General features: G+C 32.9%; 1 protein-coding gene across 1 annotated transcript in view; it reads left to right on the forward strand.

Annotated features, from left to right (window-relative positions):
• Positions 1-6986, forward strand: part of cttnbp2nla (CTTNBP2 N-terminal like a) — a 63295-nt gene extending 56309 nt beyond the window's left edge. The window contains exon 7 of the mRNA XM_061889306.1: positions 5866-6986. Within this exon, the coding sequence (XP_061745290.1) occupies positions 5866-6654 (789 nt within the window). The 3' untranslated portion in view covers positions 6655-6986. The remainder of the gene's footprint in view (positions 1-5865) is intronic.
• The last annotated feature ends 8317 nt before the right edge of the window (positions 6987-15303 follow it).

Here is a 15303-nt window from a genome sequence, read left to right on the forward strand (position 1 = left end):
CTAAAATGAAGAATTAAATTTAAAAAAAAATGTTTTTTCTTTATAATAATTTAAAAAAAATACTTGAACATTGATTTAAATTGTCAGGAAAGAAGAGAAAGGAATTTAAAAGGTAAAAAGGTACATGATTTTAAAAATCATTTTTAAGGTTGTATTTTTTCTCTAAAATTGTCTTTCTGAAAGTCATAAGAAGCAAAGTAAAACAATACATTAATTTATTTAAACAAGTGAAGACCAAGTCTTTAAAATATTTTCTTGGATTTTCTAATTCTATTTGAGTTTTGTCCCTCTTAGAATTAAAAATGTTGAGAAAAGCGAGACCAGCTTGCTAGTAGATAAACAAAATGTAAAAAATAGAGGCAACTATTTTTAGAACAGGCCAGTGGGCGACTCATCTGGTCCTTACGGGCTACCTGGTGCCCGCGGGCACCGCGTTGGTGACCCCTGTATTACAGTGTGATGGGAAAACATGTAGCAAGCTGCACAACTTCCTTTAGCAGGTTAAGTTCATAGTTGAAGTGGACTTCTAAATTAGTCCATTGTCAGCAGTTCTACAGTTCTGTTGTTTGTGCTGGGTTGTGTCCTGCACAAGACCAAGGATAGCTCAGTGGTTAAGATTGCTGACTTGGAATGGGAGGTACTGGGTTCGAACTCCACTCTTTTTGACGGTATTTTGTTCTACCTCATCATACTTACTGAGCCAGAAGTCCGCAATTAAATTTGTGTATGAAAAAAACAATTCTCTCCACAAGACCCAGTATAGCCCCTTGGTTAAGACTGTTGACTCAGGTTTGAGGGTGCTGGTTTTGAATTCTGGTTGGGTTGTCATGAAATTTACAAAATCCCCTGGAGGCTTCAAGGTGACATATTGTGATTGTATCACTTCTCCCATTTTTTAAATTAACCTATTTTATTTTAATTGTACCCAGGAGAGGTCATTGGTCAATGCTCTTTATGATTAACTTCATCATTGACTATTTGACAATTTATTTTTGATTATTATTATCTTTAGTGTTGACTTAATATTTCAACTATATGTACCTCAAAAAATTATCACATAACATTACTCTGTGTGGGGGAGAAGAAGCACCCCACAATGTATGTCCTTTTGACGCCATACAGCCAAATTACTGATTCCACATATGGGGTTTGAACTCAGTACCCCTGTATTAGGAGCCCCCAGTGTTGACCATTGAGCTATCCTAAATTTGGTTTTTGCTCATATACAAATGTAATCAGTGCACTATGATCGAGGCGAAAAAAAAACCCCAGATCTTCCAAGTTGTGGATTCGAACCCACTGGTACTGCGTGAGAAGCAGCTGTCTTAACTATTGAGCTATTCTGGATCTTGTTTAGATACGATTTTGACAGTAATTTGTTTTCACACTATCATACTTTACTGAGCCAGGAGTCCTTGATTACATTTGTGTATGGAACACATTTGTACCTTCACAGGACCCAGGATAGACCAGGGGTTAAGACTGCTGACTCGGAAAGAAAAATACAGGGTTCGAACCCTGCTCTGGTAGATGTTGTTTTGTTCTACCTCATCACACTTTACTGAACCAGGAGTCCTCAATTACATATGTGTATGAAAAAAAATATTATCTCCGCAAGACCCAGGATAGCCCATTGGTTAAGACTATTGACTCTGGTCGAAGGATGCTGGTTTCGAATCCAGGTTGGGTTGACATGAAATTTACTGAACCATCTGGAGGCTTCAAATTAATATATATTGTGACTGTGTCGCTTCTCCCATTTAATGTTAAAATAATTATACATATATTTTTTATCCAATTAACCTTTTTTTTTTTTTTTTTATTGTACCCAGGAGAGGCCATTGGTCAACGCTCTTTATTATTAACTTTATACTCCTATTCCCACCCACCTCAGGAATTACACTCACTCGCACACACTCATTCATTCTCACACACACACACACTCACAGGTAACCCCTGAGGTGTCATCATTGACTGACAATTTATTTTTGATTATTATTATCTTTAGTGTTGACTTAATTTTTCAACCATATGTTACTCAAACAACTAGCACATAATATTACTCTGTGTGGGGGAGAAGAAACACCCCACAAATTATGTTGTTTTGACGCCATACAGCCAAATTACTGATTCCATGTATGGGATGGGATTTGAACTCAGTACCCCTGTATTAGGAGCCCACAGTGTTGACCATTGAGCTATCCTGGGTCCCATTACAACTTGTTTTTCGCTCATATACAAATGTAACCAATGAACTATGATGAAGGCGAAATAAAAACCAAGATCTGACTAGTTATGGATTTGAACCCAGTCGGACTGTGTTAAACACAGCAGTCTTAACCATTGAGCTAAATTGAGTCCTTTTGAAATCGTAGTCTGGCTCATTCACTAATAGAATTGGGACATCTGTTGCAGTAAACTACAATTTAGGTGGAGCTAAATTTTTAACCTAAGTTAGCTATCAAAACAATTGAGATTCAAACACAGTACCCCTGTATTAGGAGCCCGCAGTGTTGACCATTTAGCTATCCTGGGTCCCGTTATGACTTGTTTTTCGCTCACATACAAATGTAATCAGTGAACTATGATGAAGGCGAAACAAAAACCAAGATTTTCCTAGTTATGGATTTGAACCCAGTCGCACTGTGTGAAAGGGAGCAGTCTTAACCATTAAGCTAACCTGAGTCCTTTCGGATATGTAGTCTGGCTCATTCACTAATGGAATTGTGACATCTGTTGCAGTAAACTACGATTTAGGTGGAGCTAAATTTTGAACCTAAGTTAGATAGCAAACCAATTGAGATTCAAACAGAGTACCCCTGTATTGGAAGCCCACAGTGTTGACCATTGAGCTATCCTGGGTCCCGTTATGACCAGTTTTTCACTCATATACAAATGTAATCAGTGAACTATGATGAAGGCGAAACAAAAACCAAGACCTTCCTAGTTATGGATTTGAACCCAGTTGCACTGTGTGAAAGGCAGCAGTCTTAACCATTAAGCTAACCTGAGTCCTTTTGAAAGCGTAGTCTGGCTCATTCACTAATGGAATCGTGACATCTGTTGCAGTAAACTACGATTTAGGTGGAGCTAAATTTTGAACCTAAGTTAGATAGCAAACCAATTGAGATACAAACACAGTACCCCTGTATTAGGACCCCGCAGTGTTGACCATTGAGCTATCCTGGGTCCCGTTATGACCTGTTTTTCGCTCACATACAAATGTAATCAGTGAACTATGATGAAGGCGAAACAAAAACCGCGATCTTCCTAGTTATGGATTTGAACCCAGTCGTACTGTGTGAAAGGCAGCAGTCTTAACCATTAAGCTAACCTGAGTCCTTTTGAAAGCGTAGTCTGGCTCATTCACTAATGGAATCGTGACATCTGTTGCAGTAAATTACGATTTAGGTGGAGCTAAATTTTTAACCTAAGTTAGCTATCAAAACAATTGAGATTCAAACACAGTACCCCTGTATTTGGATCCCACAGTGTTGACCATTGTTATATCCTGGGTTCCACCAAGACATGATTTTCACTCATACCAATGCAATAATTTATCAATGATAGAGGTGAAACAAAAAGAAATCCTTCCAAGTTATGGATTTGAACCCACTTTTATTGACTGAGAGGCAGCAGTCTTAACCATTAAGCTATTTTACTGACTGAGAGGCAGCAGTCTTAACCATTAAGCTATTCTCAGACTAAACTACGATTGAGGTTAGAGAAATCCGATGTCTTTTGAAACACGGGAGTCTTAACCATTGAGCTAAACTGAGTCCTTTTGAAAGCGTAGTCTGGCTCATTCACTAATGGAATCGTGACATCTGTTGCAGTAAACTACAAATTAGGTGGAGCTAAATTTTGAACCTAAGTTGGATATCAAACCAATTGAGATTCAAACACAGTACCACTCTATTTGGAGGGCACAGTGTTGAACATTGATGTATCCTAGGTTCCACCAAGACATGATTTTCACTCATATACTAATGCAATCATTTACCAATGATAGAGGTGAAACAAAAAACAAGTCCTTCCAAGTTATGGATTTGAACCCACTTTTACTGACTGAGCGGCAGCAGTCTTAACCATTAAGCTATTCTCAGACTAAACTAGGATTGAGGTTAGAGAAATCCGATGTCTTTTGAAACACGGGAGTCTTAACCATTGAGCTAAACTGAGTCCTTTTGAAAGCGTAGTCTGGCTCATTCACTAATGGAATCGTGACATCTGTTGCAGTAAACTACGATTTAGGTGGAGCTAAATTTTGAACCTAAGTTGGATATCAAACCAATTGAGATTCAAACACAGTACCCCTGTGTTTGGAGCCCAGAGTGTTGACCATTGTTATATCCTGGGTTCCACCAAGACATGATTTTCACTCATATATCAATGCAATCATTTATCAATTATAGAGGTGAAACAAAAAACAAGTCCTTCCAAGTTATGGATTTGAACCCACTTTTACTGACTGAGAGGCATCAGTCTTAACCATTAAGCTACTCTCAGACTAAACTATGATTGAGGTTAGAGATGCCCGATGTCCTTTTTGCGGATATCCGATATTCCGATATTGTCCAACTCTTAAATTACAGATTCCGATATCAACCGATACCGATATATACAGTCGTGGAATTAACACATTATTATGCCTAATTGTGTTGTGATGCCCCGCTGGATGCATTAAGCAAGGTAACAAGGTTTTACAAAATAAATCAACTCAAGTTATGGAAAAAAATGCCAACATGGCACTGCCATATTTATTATTTAAGTTATTTTTTTAACATGCCTCAAAACAGCAGCTTGGAATTCGGGACATGCTGTCCCTAAGATAATCCTGATACCCACTACAACTATGGGAAATACTATACTTTGACTTTCACAAAGTGCATTATTATTTTTATTTTATTTTTTTTAAACATGCCTCATAACAACAGCTACAAAAACAGTTAAGGCACACAGCTTGAGTCCAGAGTATACTAGAGTAATTAAGTACTCAATAACATAGTCCTGCTTTAGTAGACTGCCTGGCATAGACTCCCTTTTTAGACCAGTTGATCTGCCGTTTCTTTTCTTTTTCTCCTATGTCCCACTCTCCCTTGTGGAGGGGGTCCGGTCCGATCCGGTGGCCATGTACTGCTCGCCTGTGTATCGGCTGGGGACATCTCTGCGCTGCTGACCCGACTCCGCTTGGGATGTTTTCCTGCTGGCTCCGCTGTGAACGGGACTCTCGCTGCTGTGTTGGATCCGCTTTGGACTGGACTCTTGCGACTGTGTTGGATCCATTATGGATTGAACTTTCACAGTATCATGTTAGACCCGCTCGACATCCATTGCTTTCCTCCTCTCCAAGGTTCTCATAGTCATCATTGTCACCGACGTCCCACTGGGTGTGAGTTTTTCCTTGCCCTTATGTGGGCCTACCGAGGATGTCGTAGTGGTTCGTGTTGTGGTTTGTGCAGCCCTTTGAGACACTAGTGATTTAGGGCTATATAAGTAAACATTGATTGATTGATGCTGCATAACAGGAAATTATAAACCGGGCTCAATCTGCCCTTCTCTAACGTTTTTGTATGAGTAACACAAATGTGCTGCAAGCTAGTGGTGAGTGCTTGAAGTGGCCCAGCAGTCAGCCAGAGCTTCTGAAATTCTGCGTTTGTTGTATTTTTGAGCGACAACTTTTTTCCGGTGTTTGCTTTTCATCCATCTTCCGCTTGTATCCATCGTGTATCTCCTTAGGATTCTTGAAGAGGTAGGAGATCAAATTACTCGTATCAAAAGAAAGACGTCTTGGTTCCTCCTCGCATAACCGACATTTGCAGTCATTACCAGTCACACTGTGACTCTCACTCTGCTTTGTCACAGATGGAGGAGCTGCAAAGCAAGCAGGGTGATGTCACCATGGCGACGGACATCCCATCATCAGAGGTCAAAGGTCAAGAGAAGCCGGCTGACCAAGACGACGATGAAGGCCTGACAGAAGTTAACGGTCAGCATTTCGTGACGGAAGATCCTGGCAGCTCAGAGAAGGTCCCAAATGGGGGTCCGCTGTCTTCTTCTGCCGTCCTGACTAAACGCGCCTCTGGCGGTCTCAGCCCGGTTGGCGGTGCCACGCCCTCACCAGGCTACCAGTCGCCCTACCAGGCGGGCATCAACCAGCGGTTCCACGCTGCTCGCCACAAGTTCCAAAGCTCCCCTGACCCGGAGCCTCCAAACCAGACTATGGTCACCCCGCTCCCGTCCCAAAAAGACGCCGCCCCCGCGAGCGCCACCCCTCCGCCCGCAGAATCCCTTCAGGTCAAGCAGTTGGCGCGCAGCACCGTCACCCAAGCCCTGTCCCGCTTCACCACCGCGCAGCAGCAGACGCCAAAACTGGCCAACAATTCCCCCTTCGGCACGGACTACCGGTGCCTGGCGGCCCCCTTGTCGCCCGTGGTGGGCCGAGCGGCCGCCCCACAGGGGGTGCGCTCGCCCACCATCCCCAGGGCGGAGAGGGGGAACCCTCCTCCCATCCCACCCAAGAAGCCCGGGATGGTCCAAGGCCCTCTCTCTCCCTCTCCTGCCTCGCATCCCAGGTCGAGCGCTCAGTCCGGAGGCTGCGGTCTGACGTCCGGCCAGGACTCGGTCCAAGAACTGGACGTGGTCGTCTCCTAAAAAAAAAACCCTCCTCGTTATTTCTCTGTATTTATTATTACAGATACAAGTCATCCTTGCTTTTATTAATATAAAACTGTACATTTTTGTAAATATTCCGTACTTACAAGATTATAGAAATATACTTTTATACCTAAATGTTGACTTATTATTATTGTAATAAACAATACAATATGTTAGCTATTTTTCTGGCACTCATTTCTGTTTGTTTTTTTGCTGGAAGGTTAATAAATAAATGAAAAGAAAATATTATTGTTTTGTTATTTATAAATTACATTTAATAAGCATTTGGTGATATAATAATTTTATTTTCAGAAAAGTATGTTTTAATCGTTAATAAAATGCAATTAAACAATGGATGTTTTGAAGATATTGTGTGAAAAAATCTGTGGTCATTGACAAAATATACACATTTTTAAACTTAAAACTAGATTGTTTTTGTGTTTTTGTCAATATTCTGATGACTTGTCCAGGGTGTAAAGCAGCTGGGATAGGCTCCAGCACCCCCAGCGACCCCAAGAGGGACAAGCGGTAGAAAATGGATGGATGGAATATTATGATGCAATTATTTTAAACCAGATTTTTAAATGGTGTTTTAATTATTGATAATATTGTAATGTAAGGTCATGTAACGATAGTGTTTTAGAAAAAACTAAAAATTGTTTGTCTAATTTTTTTATTTATTTAACTTGTGTGTTTATTGATATTATAATGCAATTAATTGAATCTAGAGATCTTTTTAAAAAAAGTTTTACTTTACACTAAATTTATTTTAGAAAAATAGTTTTAACTATGCTATTATTGTAATACAATTTATACTATTTTCTTCCTTTTTTAAAAATGCCTTTTTTTTCCTGAACTCCTGGGACATTAAGTTAAAATTGGGACAATTATATAGTATTTTACAATAAAATATTAATGTTCAAGTTTTTTGTTCTTTGGTCAACAAACAAACAGTTATACATACATAAAAGGAAAAAATAAAATAAAAAATGTTGCAGACCGAAAGGGTTTAGGCTGAAGTTGAAAATGTATTGCGTCCAACCCTATAAGCAATGTCAAGTACAAAATAAATATAAACTTCCGAAACATTTTGAAATGTCCTTTGCACAACATATTGTACACAACATGAACGTAGTTCAATTAATTATAAACACAGTAAAGGCATGTGGAATATCCTTGCACACGTATTAAACCTTTTCACCAATTAAATACAATATATAAAAACAATTACACTATCATTAATATTTATACCCAAGTTTAGTTTTCAATCATTATTGATCACAATGTTGATTCAAGAGTGATATATTTCTTCAAAACAATAGTCTTAGAGTGTTTTTTAAATGTGTGAATGGAACTGGAACATTTTAAGGAATCATCCAAGTTGTTCCACAGTTGAACTCCTTTAACAGAAACACATCTACTTTTTAAGCTCTTACTTACATTATTAAGCATCATGTTTTGCCATTTATACTGATTTTATATATTAGTTGGTATTCAAACATAGAGTTTATGTACGTATATAATATAAATATTCATATCTAAACTTTTTTTAAATGTTGTTTTATTTGAACGAATATTCAATACTTTTACTTTTTCAAAAGGTACAAAAAAGTGGTATTGTTGTACTTCTCAAAAATGTCCGCTAGAGGTCAGTATTGTATTTGGTCGCTTCGAAGCAGCCCCACAACGACAGAGTGAGCTACTGTACAATATTATTATACCTCATTAAATAAGTAATAATGTTGAATCACTTCTTTAAAATATTGTTGTTAAATATGACGGTGTTATTGATGAGGTAATAATATTTATGAGGTAAAAATATTTGTTTATTTGTATTTAAAATATGCACACAAAATCATGGATAATATTTGGCTTTGTGCTTTAGTGGAAAATAGAAGGACAGTAAAAGACCAAATGTGAGATGTAAACATTAAAGATAGTCTATGTTTGCCTACCAACTATGATCCAACACACACAATAATGTGACTTTGGCCTCAATGTTGCATTATTTTGTGTATCAAATACTACTACAACTTGACACTACAGTGTGATGCAGTAACACAATAATAATACAACTACTACTAATAATAATAACAATAATAATAATAGTAGTAATAATAACAATAATCATAATAATAATACAACAACTACTAATAACAATAACATTAATTATACAACTACTATGACTAATAATAACAATAATAATAATAGTAATAATAATAATATACATAATAATAATAATACAACAACTAATAATAATAATAATAAAATTAATTATACAACTACTACTAATAATAATAATACAACCACTACTACAACAACTAATAATAATAGTACAAATACTAATAATAATAACAATAAAATTAATTATACAACTACTACGACTAATAATAACAATAATAATCATAATAATAATACAACAACTACTACAATGATAAAATTAATTATACAACTACTACTAATAATAATAATACAACCGCTACTACAACAACTAATAATAATAATAACACTACTACTACTACTAATAATAATAATAATAACAATAATACAACTAATTTTATGACTATAATAATAATAATAATACAACTACTACAACTACTTATATTTATTATAATAATAATACAACTACTATGACGACTAATAATAATACAACTACTAATAATAATAATACAACAACTAATAATAATAATGATAATAATACAACCACTAATAATAATACAACTACTAATAATAATAATAATAATAGTACAAGTACTACTACTACTAATAATAATAATAATACAATTACTACTACTAATACTACTACTATAATTATTATCATTATTATGATGATTATAATAATCAAAAAAATAATACAAGTACTACTACTAACAATAATAATAATAATAAAACGACTACAAATGATAATGTTTATAATAATAATAATACAAGTATTACTACTACAACTACAAAAAAAAAATAATAATAATACAACTATGACTTCTACAAATGATACAAATATTACTATTACTAATAATGATAATAATAATGCAACTAAGACTCCTACTAATAATACAACAACTACTATCAAATCCATAACCACCATCACTACTACTACTACTATTAATAATAATAATAATAATAATTATACTATTACTACTACTACTACTAATAATAATAATAATAATGCAACAACTACTACTATTACTACTACTACTAATAAAATAATAATAATAACAATAATAATAATAATAATAATGGCAATAATAATACAACTACTACTACTTCTCCTACTACTAATAGTAATAATAATAATACAACAACAACTACTACTACTTCTACTACTACTACTAATAATAATAATAATAATACAAGTACTACTACTGCTACTAATAATACAACAACTACTACTACTACTCAGTAATAATGACAATGTAATAATAGTAACAATAATAATAACAATACAACTACTACTAATAATAATTATAATAATAATACAACTAATAATAATAATAATTAAAATAATAATAATAATGATGATGATGATACAACTACTACAACTAATAATAATAATAATAACGATACGACTAATCGTACTACTACTACTACTACTGATAATAATAATAATAGTAAAATAAAATAAATAATAATAAAAATAATAATAATAATAATGATAATAATAATAATAATAAAACTACTACCAATAATAATACAACATAACAGTCAGAGAGGTCATCATTTAACAAAGTCTAAAGTGATCCAGCTACTTTTCTGTCTGAGTCCATCTTCCCCGACACCCAAAATTAGCTCATGACCATGAGACAGTGAGAATATAGCCCCCTCCACCCCCCATCCCCTAAAGAGCACAGCTGGAGCAAAGCGAGGCCGCCATGGTGGCAATTTGTTAGCGAGTTGTCAGTGTGACATCCACAGCTCGCCGAGGACACACATGACACCAGGATCCCGACCGTGTGACGTCAAGGGCCCGGATATGCCCGCCTGACCTTTGACCTTCACACACCTGGTGGCCGCACTCCAAAAGTGCAGCGGCGGCGAGTTAAGACAGCCGCAAATATCCATGAGGAGGGTCGCGTGTTTCCATTGTGACTCCCGATCTTTTTAGGGATCAACTTGCTGATGATGAACACATTGCATCCAGGACGCTTTTTAGCATTTCTGGAACATCCATCCATTTTCTACCACCTGTCCTGATCGGGGAACATTTTGCATTTTTTAAAACACATCATAACATTTGATCATTTCTATAACATAACATTTTTACATTTTTATAACATTACATAACATTTTATCATTTCTGTAACATAACATCCATCCATCCATCCATTTTCTACCACCTGTCCCTATAGGGGAACATTTTAGATTTTTTAAAACACATCATAACATTTTATAATTTCTGTAACATAATATAACAACATTTTTACATTTTTATAACACTTCATAAAATTTGATAATTTTTATAAGATAACATAACAGCATTTTTAAATTTTTATAAGACATCATAACATTTTATCATTTCTATAACATAAAATAAAATTTTTAGAACATATAAAATGTTATCATTTCTATAACATAACATTTTTACATTTTTATAACAGTACATGACATTTTATCATTTCTGTAAAATAACATATCAATTTTACATTTTTATAAAACAACATAACATTTGATCATTTCTGTAACAAAACAGCAACAAAATTTGTATAACACTTCATAACATTTTATAATTTTTATAATAGAACATAACATGTTTACATTTTTATAACACATCATAACATTTTATAATTTATGTAACATAACATTTTTATAACATAAAATGTAATAAATTTTATAATAAACATAAAACTTAAAACACATCATAACAATTGAGCATTTTTATGACAAAACAGCAACAGTTTTACATATTTATAACACATCATATTGTATCATTTCTGCAACAGAACATACAATTTTTACAGTTTTATAACATTGTAACATTTGATCATTTTTATAACATAACATAACATTTTTACGCTTTTCTAACATCGTAACATTTTATCCTTTTTATAACAAACATAACATTTAAACATTTTACAACACAACATTTTATCATTTTTATAACATGACATAACATTTTTACATTTTTATAACACAGCATAACATTTGATCATTTCTGTAACATAAAATAACATTTTTATAACATAACATTTTATCATTTCTGTAACATAAAATACATTTTTTATAACCAATAAAATATTATCATTTCTATAACATAACATTTTTTACATTTTATAACATTAAATAACATTTGATCATTTTTACAACATAACACAACATTTTGACATTTTTATAACACATCCCAACATTTCATCATTTCTGTAACATAAGATATTTTTTTATAACACAACATAACATTTTTCATTTCTATAACATAACACAGCAACATTTTAAACATTTTTCAACACTTCATGACATTTTATCATTTTTATAACATAGCATAACAACAATTTAACATTTTTATAACACATCATAACATTTTATAATTTATGTAACATAACATAAAATTGTTATAATTTTACATAACATTTTATAATTTTTATAACATAAAAATAAACTTATAACACATCATAACATTTGAGCATGTTTATAACATAACAACAACAATTTTACATTTTTATAAAACATCATAACATTGTACGATTTCTGTAACACAATATAACATTTTTCCACTTTTAAAAAATCGTAAAATTGTATCATTTTTAGAACATAACATAACATTTTTATAACATTTTTATACTTTTATAACATTTTAATATTTTATCCTTTTAAAACCCTGACATAACAATATTTTTGCATTTTTAGAACACAGCATAATATTTTATAATTTATATTTACATTTGTATAATATATTGCAAAATTGTATAATTTTTTATAACATTTTATAATTTTTATATTATATCATAACATTTGATCATTTATATAACATAACATAGCAAAATGTTTACATTTTATAATATATCATAACATTTGATCATTTATATAACATAACATAGCAACATAGCAACATTTTATAATATATTGTAACATTTTATCACATTTATAACATAACATTTTTACATTTGTATGACATATTATTACATTTGATCATATATACAACATAACATAGCAACCATTTTACATTTTTATAATATAGTTTAACATTTTATCGTTTCTATAACATAAAATATTTCCAATTTTATATTATTACATAACTTTTTATTATGTTTTTTCCACATAAAATAGTAAAATGTTTACATGTTTGGATTATAACATAATATTTTATAATTTTCATAACATGTCATAGCAACATTTTAACGTGTTTTAACATAACATTTGATAATTTCTGTAAAACAAGATATTAACATTTTTATAATTTTTCGAACATGACATTATTTTTTAACCATTCTTATAACATAACCTAACATTTCTATAATTTTAACAACATAAAAGAAATATATATTTTTTTATAAAAAAACCCTTTTATTATTGGTATCACATAATATTTTTGTTCCTTTTATAACATAACATGTTTATATTTTCTATAACGTATCATTAAATTTTTTTTAATCATGTATATAACATAAACAAAGCAACATTAAATTTTTTTTATAAAGTAACAACATCTTTTTTATTATTTCAATAACACAACATATATTTTTTTACCGTTTTACAATGTAACACAATTTTTTATAATTTTTATCATTTCTATAACATAATTTAACGTTTTAAGCATTTTATAACATTTATATTATTTTCAAAACATCGCAACGTTTTTTTATACCTTAAAGCACAACATTTTTGGCATTTTATAACATAACGTAACATTTTCATCAAAAAATATAGCAATATTTAAAACATTATTTTAAAACACAACATTTTCATAATTTATGTGACGTAATGAACATAAAACATTTTTTTAACCATTTTTCATAGCATAAATTTTTCGTTTAATATTACGACATTTTTGACCATTTTTATTATGTAAACTATTATTTAGATGGTTTAAAAAAATATAATATAGTATTTAAAACTAAAATAAAAATAATAATAATAAAATATATACATATATATATGAAACAACATTTTGACCATTTTTATTACATATTATTTTAACAGTTTTTAAAGTATAACATAATACATTTTGTGGATCATTTTGAGTCTTTCTTTTGATTGGTTGTCATTAATAACTGGTGGGAGGAGCAATCACATTGATTAAATGATGAGTTCAATATCAGTGCGAGCACGTGCAGAAGCGTTTCTATTGGCTTTGACATTGTGAATAGTTCTTAAAAGTATTTTTTTCTATTATGCAAGCTGCCATTTATTATTAATAACTGGCGGGAGCAGGGCTCAGGTCAAGTTAATGACACATTTATGTAGTCCGCATGCATGTTTGTGCCCATGTGTGGGCAAACGCATTGTAGGCTTTGGATTTGTGGATAATTGTGAGTATTTCTATTGATTCCTATAATTGACGTTGGTGGTTATCATTACTAACTGGCTTATAATCACATTGATTAGATGAGGAGCATAATGTGGGTGTATGTGTAGGAGTAAATCTATTGGCTTGGATTTTGTGAATCACTGAGAGTTTTTTTTAAATATCATGCAAGTTTGTGGTTATCATTAATAACTGGCGGGAGGAGCGATCACATTAAGTATCTTGTCTGTAATCATGTTCGTCATGTATGTGCTTGTGTGTAGGCAATCACTTTGCGGGCTTTGATTTTGTGGATTATTTCAAGTCTTTCTATTGAAAAAATTGATGCAAGTTTGGAGTTATCGCTAATAACTGGTGGGAGGAGCAGTCGCATCAAGTATATGACACGTTTATGTTGTCTGCGTGCACGTACCTGCTTGTGTTTGGGCAAACACAGTGTGGGCTTTGATTTTGTTGATTGCTTTGAGACTTTTTATTTAGATGCACGTTGGTGGTTATCATTACTAACTGGTCGGTGTAGTGATCACATTATTTATATGAGTATGATTTGGGTGTGAGCATGAGCAGAAGGAAATCTATCAGCTTTGATTTTGTGCACGGTTTTGAATGTTTGTTTTGTTCTCTCGTGCAAGGTGGCGGATATTACTAATAACTGGCGGGAGGAGCGATCCCATTGGGTATCTGACACCCTAATCTTCTCCGTCATGTATGCCCTTCTGTGTAAGCAAACATGTTGTGGGCTTTGGTTTGTGGATTATTTCATGTCTTTCTATTGATTATTTGATGCAAGTTTGTGGTTATCATTAATAACTGGCAGGAGGTGCAATCGTCATTATGTTGTCTGTGTGCATGTATTTTCTTGTGTTTGGGCAAACATAATGTGGGCTATGATTTTGTGGACAATGTTGAATCTTTCTATTTATTAATTGATGCGAGTTAGTGGTTATCATTAATAACTGGTGGGAGGAGCGATCTCATTAAGCGATCTCACCTTAATCTTGTTTGTCATGTATATTTTTAATTTTCCTGAAGGAACTCTCCTGAAAGAATCAGTAAAGTACTATTTATGTGCTTGCGTGTAGGCAAACATGCTGCGGGCTTTGGTTTGTGGATTATTTCAAGTCTTTCGAGTGTGATAGATTTATGCAAGTTTGCGATTATCATTAATAACTGGCGAGAGGAGCAATCAC

Source organism: Nerophis ophidion, linkage group LG02, assembly GCF_033978795.1.
Source record: "Nerophis ophidion isolate RoL-2023_Sa linkage group LG02, RoL_Noph_v1.0, whole genome shotgun sequence".
In the NCBI taxonomy this organism is placed as follows: domain Eukaryota; kingdom Metazoa; phylum Chordata; class Actinopteri; order Syngnathiformes; family Syngnathidae; genus Nerophis; species Nerophis ophidion.